At 41.3% G+C, this 14,465-nt stretch overlaps 1 protein-coding gene across 2 annotated transcripts in view; it reads left to right on the plus strand.

The window, feature by feature from the left end:
- Positions 1-12,765, plus strand: part of LOC146808583 (uncharacterized) — a 76,846-nt gene extending 64,081 nt beyond the window's left edge. For both annotated transcript variants that reach the window (XM_085623603.1, XM_085623604.1), the window contains 2 exons: positions 698-829; positions 12,518-12,765. In XM_085623603.1, coding sequence (XP_085479729.1) covers positions 698-829; positions 12,518-12,534 — 149 coding nt within the window. In that variant the 3' untranslated portion in view covers positions 12,535-12,765. The remainder of the gene's footprint in view (positions 1-697; positions 830-12,517) is intronic.
- Positions 12,766-14,465: the final 1,700 nt, after the last annotated feature.

A 14,465-nucleotide genomic window follows, 5' to 3' on the forward strand; every position in this document is an offset into this window, starting at 1 on the left:
CCTGCCGGTGAGCCGCACCGTCTTAAGCACATGGATGGAAGCATTACATGTAGACTTTTACACACAAAGAAGGGACTTTAACAGAAATGCACCAATAAGAAACCAGCATTTCTGAATGTTGCAGTTAACAGCCAATAGCAATGGGTGGGTTTGCCAAAGCCACACAGAGAGATAGCACAGGTCATCGCTGAAGCTCGAGCTAAAAATGAGCAGAAATGAAATAAGAAGGTCCTTAGAAATGCAATTCATAACTCCAGTGACAGGCTCGATGCGGTGATGATGATGTCATGAACATGCTCCACGGGGTGGAGTGGGGGCCAGCTGTGTGTGATAGGTGCCCCTGTGTGTCTAAGGCAGATGGGGGATTCAGGAGAGACCTGTAAGACAGAGCTCTGCTGGGGATGCCACCTGTTGTCTCACAGAGCATTGTCAACTCATCACCTCAGCACTGCAAGGAAGCCAAGCTGAAGCATGCAGGGACCCCAGGAGAGGAGAAAGATGTGTCCTCTGAGGTCTCAACATGTGTGTGCATGTGGCTGCTGGCAGGGCCTCAGTGGGGCAAGTGTTGGGGTTGATGTCTTGGTCACGATAAGAGTGACGTGATGGTAAAGTGTGACTTGAAAATGACAACACAGATGTGCATCTAGGAATGAATATTCGGAATTTCCTTTCAATCATTTTGTGTGTTTTTTATCAGGGTTTTTCGGCAGTTTCCCAGGGTTCAGAAGGTGTTATCGGGAGTGTGGGCCATTCCGCAAATGCCCAGGGCGTCAGAGGTGTGTCATCTTAACAGAGTGTTTTGGTGGAACAAGATGCGAAAGATTTGGAGGTGAGTGGGAGCAACGTAAACTACACTGACGTCAGCATGAGGATATCTCTGTCTCCAACTATCTCTCTGTCTCTATCGCTCTCTCTCTCTCTCTCTCTCTCTCTCCCTTACTCTCTCTCTCATTCTCCCACTCTCTGTCTATATTTCTCTCTTTCTCCCTCTCTCTCTTTCTGTCTCTTAACATGTCTGTCTGTCTCTCTCCCATTATTTCACTCTCTCTCTCCTTCTCTCTGTCTCTCTCTCTTTGTCAGTATCTCACCTCTCTCGTTCACAGTCTCACTTTCTATCTCTCTGTCTCTCATTCCCTCTCTTTCTGTCTTCCACTATGTCTCTCTATCTCTTGCTCACATTTACTTCCATTCTCTCTCTCTCTCTCTCTCTCTCTCTCTCTCTCTCTCTTTCTCACACACTCTCTATCTCACCTCTCCCTCACCTCTCACTCTCTGTTTCTCTCTCTCTTATTCACTCTCTCTCTCTCTTTCTATCTGTCTCTATCTCCCTCTCCCTCTCTTTCTTTCTCCCACTATGGGTAATATTTACATCTAAAGTGGTGCCGTGCTCCGCAACTTCTGAAATGCAGGGCTGCACTGTATTTACAACAATATGGAGCAGCCCTGCGTTTCCCCATGCACTGGCGCTAAATTTAGCTGCGTTGTGTGAATGATTGCTTATGTGCAGGAAGGTGTGCCTTTCTGCACGTAAACAAACATAAATGGCAATTTGTAGCTTCTGTGTGTGCTGCTTTGTGCAGCACACATAGAAGTTGCAAATCGTGACTTTTAAAATGATTGTTTATGAGCAGGAAGGCACACCTTCCTGCACATAAACAATCATATATGGCATTTTGCTGTTTCTACATGTGCTGCAGCACACATAGAAACAGTAAACACAAGGAGAAATAAAGCATTTCTCCTCATTTCGCATGTTAAAGACCAGGTTTTCCCTGGTCTTAATTTTGGCGCTGCCCCATATTTACGCCATCCTTGCACATATGGGACGGCATCAAAACCAATGGGCATTGTGGCAGAACGGGTGCCTTATTCACAACGCCACTCAATGCCACCTTGTAAATAAGGCGAGGCCTCTATCACCACAGTAACGTCTAAAAAAGTGACGTTCCTGGGCGATAGGGGCTTGTAAATATATCCCTATTTCTTCCTGTCCCTCTCATTCTTTCTCTTTCCCTCTATCTCTTTCTGTCTCTGGTTCTCTCTTTGTCTCTCTGTCTCTTTCTATCTCACCTCACTAATTCTCTCTCTGGTAGTGCTTGTGTAAATCTGAATATTCTATCATGACTGTGCCGCACAATTTCCCCTGAATGTTAAAGATACATATGAAGTGAAGGGTGTGATACCCTGTTTGGGGTCCCACATCTGTATGTAGCTCCAATGGCTGTAGGATGCTTTATAGTTTTAGCAGCTCAGAGGCTTGTCTCTGCTGCCTCCTGTCCCATGCATGCCTCACTGCACCGGTGTTCCTTCCAGCTACAGTTACTATAAGCTGGATAAATCTGTCCTATGTCAACTGCTCTTGAATGAAGCAGGTTTTTTTATGTCCACCTGGCCTTGATCTAGCAGGACAGAGGTGAGAGCCTGTGGCCCAGGGTGCAGCAGAGTGATGTATTCCACTAAGGATGTGGGCTGCCTGTATATCCCCCCCTGTCCTGGATATTATAGCAGGCATGGTATGAGGTCACAGGCACTCCTGCTCAGCAGGTAGGGTGGGTAAGGTACCCGCCAATAACAATTGCACCTGACCTCAGTATGAATAAGGGCTATAACAAAGCCAACATTCAACTTAGCTCTATGCAATGTGCAGAAGAAAATGAAACATTCCTTCAAGACACTCTAACGGAGGCCCCAGAGGATCATTTCAGGAGGCAAGCATGGTCAGTGTAGGAAACCCGTATTCAATCAATCAATCAATCATAGGGTTCTTGTAAAGCACGACTTGTCACCCTGGGGGGTCTCCAGGTGCTAGTTCTCAATGTCCTTGATCGAAGAGCCATGCCTTGAGCTTTTTCCTGAATTCCAGAAGCGAAGCACAGGTGCGCAGCTGAAGGGGTTTGTTGTTCCAGGACTTGGCGGTGAGGTAGGATAAGGAATGGCCTGGTAGGACGATGGACCTTCAGGCAGTGGTTCATGTAGGAGGGACCAAGGTTGTCGCGTGCCGTGTAGGCATGAGTAAGGAGCTTGAAGAGGCATCATTTCTGTTGGGGAGCTAGTGGGGGCTCTGATGGGGGGTGATGCTGGTTCTATTAGGGAGGTTGAGGATGAGTTTTGCTACTGTGTTCTGGATGGTCTGCATACTATGAGTAGTTACCTGGTGGTTCCGGCATAAATGCTTTGCCGTAGTCGAAGTGTCTTGTGATAAGGGCTTGAGTGACTGTCTTCCAGGTGGAGGTGGGGATACATCAGAAGATCTTGCAGAGCATGCAAAGGCTGTGAAAGCAGGAGGAGGAGACAGTGTTGACTTGGTTCTTCATGATTAGTTGGCCATCCAGGATGATTCCTAGGTTGCATGCATGGTTGGAGGGAGCACGTGCAGGGCAGAGAGTGGTAGGCCACCAGGAGTCGTTCCTGGTGGAGGTTCAAGATGAGTACCTCCATCTTTTTCAAGTTGAGTTTCAGGCAGTTGGCCCTCGTCCAGTTGCAACGTAGCAAATGGTGCTCTGGAAGTTGGCTCTAGTGGTGTCGGTTTTGTCTGTGAGGGAGAAGATGAGCTGGGCGTTGTCGGCGTATGAGATGATGTTGGTTCAGTGGGTGTGGATGATGTCAGCTAGAGGCACCCCGTAGGTGTTGAAGACGGTAGGGCTGTGGGAGGAGCTCTGTGTTACGTCACAAATGATATCACTGTATTCGAAGGAGAAAGGTGGTAGGAGGATCCTCTGTGTTCGACCGAAGATAAAGGAGGTGATCCAGTTGAGAGCATTGTTCTGGATGCCTAGGTAGTGGAGTCTGGTGATGACAGTTTGATGGGAGATTGTGTTGAAGGCTGCAGAGAGGTCAGGGAGGATACGGGCCCTATTTCCCCCTAGTCAAGGAGGCATCGAAGGTCATCCGTTGCTGCGATAAGGGGGGCTCAGTGCTGTGGTTGGCCCGGAATCTCTGTTGAGGAGGTGTCAAGGAGGTGGTTCTGTTTGAGGTATGTTGTGAGCTGGCAGTTGATGTATTTCTCCAAGACCTTTGCCGGGAAAGGGAGTAGCAAGAGGGGTCAGTAATTCTTGAGTTTGGAGACCAGCTGAGAGAAACTGAGGTTGTTCATGGTGTCCAGAAGGGCAGTGGATTTGGTGTTGTTGGTGGAAGTTCTTCCAGGAAGATATAGTATTCGGAGCAGATTGCCAGGGGAGCGAGGAAGTCGGAGATGGCATTGCTGGAGCGCCAACATCTTTCTAGTTTCTTGCAGTCATGTTTGAGGGTCTATAGTGTGGGGGTGAACCAGCTGGCACATTTTATGGGTCTGTTCCTGGGGATGTCATTCATAGGGGTAATGGTGTACACAGCAGAGAAGATTCACTTTGAGAAGTTCTGGACTTTGCATTCGAGGTTGTCGGAGGGGTCGAGCCTGGTTGCTTGGAGAGCGGAGGTCAGACAGGTTTGGGATTTTGTTCTCTTTCCCGCAGGGTTGGTGAGTGGTCTGGTTGGAAGTACTGGGATAGCCGGTGAGGGTGAAGTGAACGATGCTGTGGTCTGTCCTGGTTAGTTCCATTGTGTGGAAGAACCTGATTCTGTTACTGTAGGAGAAGATAGGGCCCAGTGTGTGTCCTGCGATGAGTGTGGTGGTGGAGACCAGCTGAGAGAGGCCGAGGTTGCTCATGGTCTCCAGGAGAGCGGTTGAGTTGGTGTTGTTGCTGGAAGTTCAGGTCTCCCAGGAAGATACAGTGTTCAGAGACGATTGCCAGGGGAGCGATGAAGTCGGAGATGGCATTTCAGAATCTAGGATGGTGACCAGGGGGTCTGTAGACAAGGGTTCCTCTGGTGGAGGTTTTTACATCAAGTCTGATCTTTGAAAAAGTTGAGGTGTTCCATGATCGGTGTGATGTCATTGTCTGATGCTGTGCATTAGAGAGTTTGTTTGTGGATGATGGTGACAGAAATGTCAGTGCAGATTCCATCACTTCTGTAAATCTGACCTGAATAACGCTCTCTGGGAGCAGAGCCATTAATGGTGTGTATCTGGTCCCCTAAGTATGGGGCTCTCAAAGCAAGGAACAGGAACCACACCCTTTATTGCATGTTACTTTACCCAATCTTGAGTTAAAATCTTACATTCGAGTGGTTAGACAAACACATAAACAGGAGAGCCCAGACAAGTGTGACATGTTCCCAGAACATCCATGCAATATCGCCAAAGTTACAAACCTGTCCTCCTCTTCCTGTCGCTCAGAACAGAAGGGGTGTTTATGTGATGCCACCACCCAGCCTGCCCACCCCCAAGGAAAAGACTGTTCTTTCTGGGAAGGCACATGATCCTTAACTTAGAACCTTAATGTATCCATTATTTGTTTATTTGTGGTATTACTGGTGTAGCGCAAACCGAGCATGTATGCCCAAGATCCTTGGCTTTAAAGCAACAATAGCACTTCTACAAGACATTTACACCACCAATACAGATGCTTCAGAGCAACAGGAGCATTTCAACAAGACACGTACGCGTTCATGAAAGATGCTTTACAGTACAGGAGCATTTTAAACGGACATGTACACCTTTATTAAAGATGCTAAAGAGTACCGGAGCATTTTAACCGGACATGTACACCTTTATTAAAGATGCTAAAGAGTACAGGAGTATTTTAACCGGACATGTACACCTTTATTAAAGATGCTAAAGAGTACAGGAGTATTTTAACCGGACATGTCCACCTTTATTAAAGATGCTAAAGAGTACAGGAGTATTTTAACCGGACATGTACATCATTCTTAAAGATGCTAAAGAGTACAGGAGTATTTTAACTGGACATGTACATCATTCTTAAAGATGCTAAAGAGTACAGGAGTATTTTAACCGGACATGTAAATCTTTATTAAAGATGCTAAAGAGTACAGGAGCATTTTAACCGGACATGTACACCTTTATTAAAGATGCTAAAGAGTACAGGAGTATTTTAACTGGACATGTCCATCTCTATTAAAGATGCTAAAGAGTACAGGAGTATTTTAACCGGACATGGACATCTTTCTTAAAGATGCTAACGAGTACAGGAGTATTTTAACCGGACATGTACATCTTTATTAAAGATGCTAAAGAGTACAGGAGTATTTTAACCGGACATCTACAACTTTATTAAAGATGCTAAAGACTACAGGAGTATTTTAACCAGACATGTACATCTTTATTAAAGATACTAAAGAGTACAGGAGTATTTTAACCGGACATGTACATCTTTATTAAAGATGCTTTACAGTACAGGAGTATTTTAACCGGACATTTACATCTTTATTAAAGATGCTAAAGAGTACAGGAGTATTTTAACCGGACATGTGCATCTTTATCAAAGATGCTAAAGACTACAGAAGTATTTTAACCGGACATGTACACCTTTATTAAAGATGCTAAAGAGTACAGGAGTATTTTAAACGGACATGTACATCTTTATTAAAGATGCTAAAGAGTACAGGAGTATTTTAACCGTACATGTACACCTTTACTAAAGATGCTAAAGAGTACAGGAGTATTTTAAACAGAGATGTCCACCTTTATTAAAGATGCTAAAGAGTACAGGAGTATTTTAACCGGACATGTACATCTTTATTAAAGATGCTAAAGAGTACAGGAGTATTTTAACCAGACATGTACATCATTCTTAAAGATGCTAAAGAGTACAGGAGTATTTTAACTGGACATGTACATCATTCTTAAAGATGCTAAAGAGTACAGGAGTATTTTAACCGGACATGTAAATCTTTATTAAAGATGCTAAAGAGTACAGGAGCATTTTAACCGGACATGTACACCTTTATTAAAGATGCTAAAGAGTACAGGAGTATTTTAACTGGACATGTCCATCTCTATTAAAGATGCTAAAGAGTACAGGAGTATTTTAACCGGACATGGACATCTTTCTTAAAGATGCTAAAGAGTACAGGAGTATTTTAACCGGACATGTACATCTTTATTAAAGATGCTAAAGAGTACAGGAGTATTTTAACCGGACATCTACAACTTTATTAAAGATGCTAAAGACTACAGGAGTATTTTAACCAGACATGTACATCTTTATTAAAGATACTAAAGAGTACAGGAGTATTTTAACCGGACATGTACATCTTTATTAAAGATGCTTTACAGTACAGGAGTATTTTAACCGGACATTTACATCTTTATTAAAGATGCTAAAGAGTACAGGAGTATTTTAACCGGACATGTACATCTTTATCAAAGATGCTAAAGACTACAGAAGTATTTTAACCGGACATGTACACCTTTATTAAAGATGCTAAAGAGTACAGGAGTATTTTAAACGGACATGTACATCTTTATTAAAGATGCTAAAGAGTACAGGAGTATTTTAACCGTACATGTACACCTTTACTAAAGATGCTAAAGACTACAGAAGTATTTTAACCGGACATGTACACCTTTATTAAAGATGCTAAAGAGTACAGGAGTATTTTAAACGGACATGTACATCTTTATTAAAGATGCTAAAGAGTACAGGAGTATTTTAACCGTACATGTACACCTTTACTAAAGATGCTAAAGACTACAGGAGTATTTTAACCAGACATGTACATCTTTATTAAAGATACTAAAGAGTACAGGAGTATTTTAACCGGACATGTACATCTTTATTAAAGATGCTTTACAGTACAGGAGTATTTTAACCGGACATTTACATCTTTATTAAAGATGCTAAAGAGTACAGGAGTAATTTAACCGGACATGTACATCTTTATCAAAGATGCTAAAGACTACAGAAGTATTTTAACCGGACATGTACACCTTTATTAAAGATGCTAAAGAGTACAGGAGTATTTTAAACGGACATGTACATCTTTATTAAAGATGCTAAAGAGTACAGGAGTATTTTAACCGTACATGTACATCATTCTTACAGATGCTAAAGAGTAGAGGAGTATTTTAACCGGACATGTACATCTTTCTTAAAGATGCTAAAGAGTACAGGAGTATTTTAACCGGACATGTCCGCCTTTATTAAAGATGCTAAAGAGTACAGGAGTATTTTAAACAGACATGTCCACTTTATTAAAGATGCTAAAGAGTACAGGAGCATTTTAAACAGACATTTACACCTTTATTAAAGATGCTAAAGAGTACAGGAGCATTTTAACCGGACATGTACACCTTTATTAAAGATGCTAAAGAGTACAGGAGTATTTTAACCGGACATGTACACCTTTATTAAAGATACTAAAGAGTACAGGAGTATTTTAACCGGACATGTCCACCTTTATTAAAGATGCTAAAGAGTACAGGAGCATTTTAACCGGACATGTACACCTTTATTAAATATGCTAAAGAGTGCAGAAGTATTTTAACCGGACATGTACATCATTCTTAAAGATGCTAAAGAGTACAGGAGTATTTTAACCGGACATGTCCGCCTTTATTAAAGATGCTAAAGAGTACAGGAGTATTTTAAACAGACATGTCCACTTTATTAAAGATGCTAAAGAGTACAGGAGCATTTTAAACAGACATTTACACCTTTATTAAAGATGCTAAAGAGTACAGGAGCATTTTAACCGGACATGTACACCTTTATTAAAGATGCTAAAGAGTACAGGAGTATTTTAACCGGACATGTACACCTTTATTAAAGATACTAAAGAGTACAGGAGTATTTTAACCGGACATGTCCACCTTTATTAAAGATGCTAAAGAGTACAGGAGCATTTTAACCGGACATGTACACCTTTATTAAATATGCTAAAGAGTGCAGAAGTATTTTAACCGGACATGTACATCATTCTTAAAGATGCTAAAGAGTACAGGAGTATTTTAACCGGACATGTACATCTTTATTAAAGATGCTTTACAGTACAGGAGTATTTTAACCGGACATTTACATCTTTATTAAAGATGCTAAAGAGTCCAGGAGTATTTTAACCGGACATGTACATCTTTATCAAAGATGCTAAAGACTACAGAAGTATTTTAACCGGACATGTACACCTTTAATAAAGATGCTAAAGAGTACAGGAGTATTTTAAACGGACATGTACATCTTTATTAAAGATGCTAAAGAATACAGGAAGATTTTAACCGGACATGTACATCATTCTTAAAGATGCTAAAGAGTAAAGGAGTATTTTAACCGGACATGTACATCTTTCTTAAAGATGCTAAAGAGTACAGGAGTATTTTAACCGGACATGTCCACCTTTATTAAAGATGCTAAAGAGTACAGGAGTATTTTAAACGGACATGTACATCTTTCTTAAAGATGCTAAAGAGTACAGAAGTATTTTAACCGGACATGTACACCTTTATTAAAGATGCTAAAGAGTACAGGAGTATTTTAACCGGACATGTACATCTTTATTAAAGATGCTAAAGAGTACAGGAGTATTTTAACCGGACATCTACAACTTTATTAAAGATGCTAAAGACTACAGGAGTATTTAACCAGACATGTACATCTTTATTAAAGATACTAAAGAGTACAGGAGTATTTTAACCGGACATGTACATCTTTATTAAAGATGCTTTACAGTACAGGAGTATTTTAACCGGACATTTACATCTTTATTAAAGATGCTAAAGAGTACAGGAGTATTTTAACCGGACATGTACATCTTTATCAAAGATGCTAAAGACTACAGAAGTATTTTAACCAGACATGTACACCTTTATTAAAGATGCTAAAGAGTACAGGAGTATTTTAAACGGACATGTACATCTTTATTAAAGATGCTAAAGAGTACAGGAGTATTTTAACCGTACATGTACATCATTCTTAAAGATGCTAAAGAGTAGAGGAGTATTTTAACCGGACATGTACATCTTTCTTAAAGATGCTAAAGAGTACAGGAGTATTTTAACCGGACATGTCCGCCTTTATTAAAGATGCTAAAGAGTACAGGAGTATTTTAAACAGACATGTCCACCTTTATTAAAGATGCTAAAGAGTACAGGAGCATTTTAAACAGACATTTACACCTTTATTAAAGATGCTAAAGAGTACAGGAGCATTTTAACCGGACATGTACACCTTTATTAAAGATGCTAAAGAGTACAGGAGTATTTTAACCGGACATGTACACCTTTATTAAAGATACTAAAGAGTACAGGAGTATTTTAACCGGACATGTCCACCTTTATTAAAGATGCTAAAGAGTACAGGAGCATTTTAACCGGACATGTACACCTTTATTAAAGATGCTAAAGAGTACAGAAGTATTTTAACCGGACATGTACATCATTCTTAAAGATGCTAAAGAGTACAGGAGTATTTTAACCGGACATGTACATCTTTATTAAAGATGCTTTACAGTACAGGAGCATTTTAACCGGACATTTACATCTTTATTAAAGATGCTAAAGAGTCCAGGAGTATTTTAACCGGACATGTACATCTTTATCAAAGATGCTAAAGACTACAGAAGTATTTTAACCGGACATGTACACCTTTAATAAAGATGCTAAAGAGTACAGGAGTATTTTAAACGGACATGTACATCTTTATTAAAGATGCTAAAGAATACAGGAAGATTTTAACCGGACATGTACATCATTCTTAAAGATGCTAAAGAGTAAAGGAGTATTTTAACCGGACATGTACATCTTTCTTAAAGATGCTAAAGAGTACAGGAGTATTTTAACCGGACATGTCCACCTTTATTAAAGATGCTAAAGAGTACAGGAGTATTTTAAACGGACATGTACATCTTTCTTAAAGATGCTAAAGAGTACAGAAGTATTTTAACCGGACATGTACACCTTTATTAAAGATGCTAAAGAGTACAGGAGTATTTTAACCGGACATGTACATCTTTATTAAAGATGCTAAAGAGTACAGGAGTATTTTAACCGGACATCTACAACTTTATTAAAGATGCTAAAGACTACAGGAGTATTTAACCAGACATGTACATCTTTATTAAAGATACTAAAGAGTACAGGAGTATTTTAACCAGACATGTACATCTTTATTAAAGATGCTTTACAATACAGGAGTATTTTAACCGGACATTTACATCTTTATTAAAGATACTAAAGAGTACAGGAGTATTGTAACCGGACATGTACATCTTTATCAAAGATGCTAAAGACTACAGAAGTATTTTAACCGGACATGTACACCTTTATTAAAGATGCTAAAGAGTACAGGAGTATTTTAACCGGACATGTACATCTTTATTAAAGATGCTTTACAGTACAGGAGTATTTTAACCGGACATGTACACCTTTATTAAAGATGCTAAAGACTAGAGGAGTATTTTAACAAGAGATTTACGCCTTCATTAAAGGTATTTTAGGGCAATAGGAGTATTTCAGCAAGACATTTACGCCTTTATTACAGGTGGAGAAGATATCCAGACGTGGCTGGTAGTGCCACTTATTGGCCCCATTGTGATTGCAAGTCCTGCAGGAAATCTACATCCTAGTGGGCAATGCCTACGAGAAAGATGTAGGAATGATCACTGAAACACAGATGTGTGCATATTACTCCACAAACACTTGCAATGGGGATTATTACTCCTCATCTAGCGTCTGATGCTGCGGTATGAGTGATTCTGAGGGGTTTGGGATGATCCTGGTCATTGTTGGGCTCACTCGTAGTACACGGCATTGACCTTTGCTTGTTTGGCACACGGTGAGTGATCTTTGATACTATACTGCCTTGGCCATCAGCAGGACATGTGCTTCCAATGTGATTCCTTCAGGGAGGCAGAGTGTGGGAGTGCAGGTATTTATCGACAGACACTCTGAGTTTGATTTGGAGCCTCAGTCAAACAAATTGGTGCAATAAGTAAACAGTGCCATGTTTCATTGGTGTAATAAGTAAACAGCTCCATGTTTCATTGGTTCAATAAGTAAACAGCGCCATGTTTCATTGGTGTAATAAGTAAACAGCTCCATGTTTCATTGGTTCAATAAGTAAACAGCGCCATGTTTCATTTGTGCAATAAGTAAACAGCGCCATGTTTCATTGGTGCAATAATTAAACAGTGTCATGTTTCATTGGTGCAATGAGTAAACAGTGCCATGTTTCATTGGTGCAATGAGTAAACAGTGCCATGTTTCATTGGTGCAATGAGTAAACAGTGTCATGCTTCATTGGTGCAATGAGTAAACAGTGCCATGTTTTCATTGGTGCAATAACAGTGCCTTGTTTTATTGGTGCAATGAGTAAACAGCGCCATGTTTCATTGGTGCAATAAGTAAACAGCGCCATGTTGCATTGGTGCAATAAGTAAACAGCGCCATGTTTCATTGGTGCAATAAGTAAACAGCGCCATGTTTCATTGGTGCAATGAGTAAACAGCGCCATATTTCATTGGTGCAATAAGTAAACAGCACCATGTTTCAATAAGTAAACAATGCCATGTTTCATTGATGCAATAAGTAAACAGCGCCATGTTTCATTGGTGCAATAAGTAAACAGTGCCATGTTTCATTGGTGCAATAAGTAAACAGCGCCATGTTTCATTGGTGCAATAAGTAAACAGTGCCATGTTTCATTGGTGCAATAACTAAACAGTGCCATATTTCATTTTGCAGGTTTCCCCCATCATTAACTGTTCTAATGATCCAGCGATGAGACCCACTAATACCTGGACCTTTGCTGACCGTGGACCAAGAGATGTGATTATCAAATCTCCGCCTGGGCTCTCTGTGTTCACGCCTGAAATTTAAACTCCACATAGAATGCCAGACATGTTTTTTGAGAAAACCTGTGTAGATTGGGAACTGTCAAACATGCACTGCTATGAGTCAATTATTGTCTAAATAAAGTGTTTTTTTTCGTACCGAAAATGCTGCTGTCGGTAATGTACAAAGCCACGTGCTTGCCTGAGTGCACTTCACAATTCCATCCACTAGAGGTCTCACTAGTTCACGTGATGTCTGCAGGCGTTCTCTATTGAGTTAGACTTCACACGATTCTTTGTTGTTTGTGCACAAAAAGAGAGCTTGTCCGTGCACAAACTCACTCCAGTTTATCTTGGTTTATGGATTAATCTAAAAGAGAGGATGTGGCCTGTGGCAGCTGCTATGGAACAGTGGTGGGGGGATAGAAAAAAGAAAAGACCGCTTACCTGCCAGCCGCCCCCTCACCTCCATCTTCTTCTGTTGCCTGTAGACTCTCGAGAGCACACAGAGTCCCCTAAACCAATCACAATGCTGCTGTCATGCTGGTAATAGTATTATCAGTAGGACAACAGCGTCTGGATTGATCTGAGCGGCCTAAATTTGCCACTCACCCAGTGCCTCGGAGCCTGTGACTGCTAATGCTGAGTGCGCATGTCCGTTTGGCCATTCTAAGACCAACGGCCAAACCATGATGCGCGCTTGTGGTTCTCACCACTCCTCCTCCCTACTCCATGATGCCAGCCTAGCTCTGCCCTACCCTAAACTGGGGATCAGTGCTGAGAAGTAAAATGATAATATCATTGTGTTTATATCATTTTATTTTTCTTGTTGCACTGCTTGGAGAGCAGTCGGGTGACGCACCTCCATCTTAATGGAGGTGATGCCGCTGGATGACGCATAACAACCAGAGCTGCGCACTTTGGAACTGGAGAACTGGGTTCGAGTCTTGGCGTCGGCTCAGTATCCTGTGATTCTGTGCAAATCACTTAATCTCCCTTCAATTCATGTGTAATGTGATTGGTACCCATGTCATTCAAACAAGCATTGGCATAGCCAATAGGTCTTGCCTTTGGAACCTTATAAGTATTTAGTTATGCAGTACAATATCCTTGGTGCAACAACATCAACTGTTGCATGGCTCAACACTTATAAGGTCCCAAAGGCGAGACCTATTGGCTATGCCAATGCTTGCTTAATACTGAAGGGAGAGCAGAACCATGTGGAAATGAGGCACTAAGGGCTAAACAAACCAGGCACACTTGACCATAGGTTTCCTCCCCTAACATGTAGGTGGGGGCTTTACACCCCGGCTAGACATTAAATATGAATAACTCATTGTATAGTGGAGCATTTGTGAGGGCTTCTTCGAAGAGCATTTCCTACACTCGAAGGTCGAAGTTGAGCGACTTGCAGGTGGGTGACCAGGTCTCAGAGCGCTACTGTACCAATGACGCCCCTGATTTTTTTCCTGTATACCCCCTATCTATACCCCTTTCCGGTAAGTGTTGTCGGGCTGGATGGACAGATTGCCTGGAGCCGTTTGCCAAATTTTCACCGGATACCGTTCCTAAACTTGTTTTTAATAATTAACCAGAGCAGTCTGTTGGTGTGAAATGAGGGCATTTTAACTTTTGTGGTGCTCTAGTGTGTGTGTGTGTGTGTGTGTTGAGAGGGGGAGGTGGGGGGGCACCTATCCCTGTTCTCGAAGACCTCTCACTTAAGAGCTGGGCTCCTGTCGGCGGTCTTAGTTAAGGGGCCTGGATTTTATGTTTAGAATCTGAAAATAAGTTCTTTTCTTTCAACCCACGTGCCGCGAAAACAGAACTCGCAGCTCCCCCAAATAACTGAGTACATAACT

Source organism: Triturus cristatus, chromosome 8 (genome assembly GCF_964204655.1).
Source record: "Triturus cristatus chromosome 8, aTriCri1.1, whole genome shotgun sequence".
In the NCBI taxonomy this organism is placed as follows: Eukaryota; Metazoa; Chordata; class Amphibia; order Caudata; family Salamandridae; genus Triturus; species Triturus cristatus.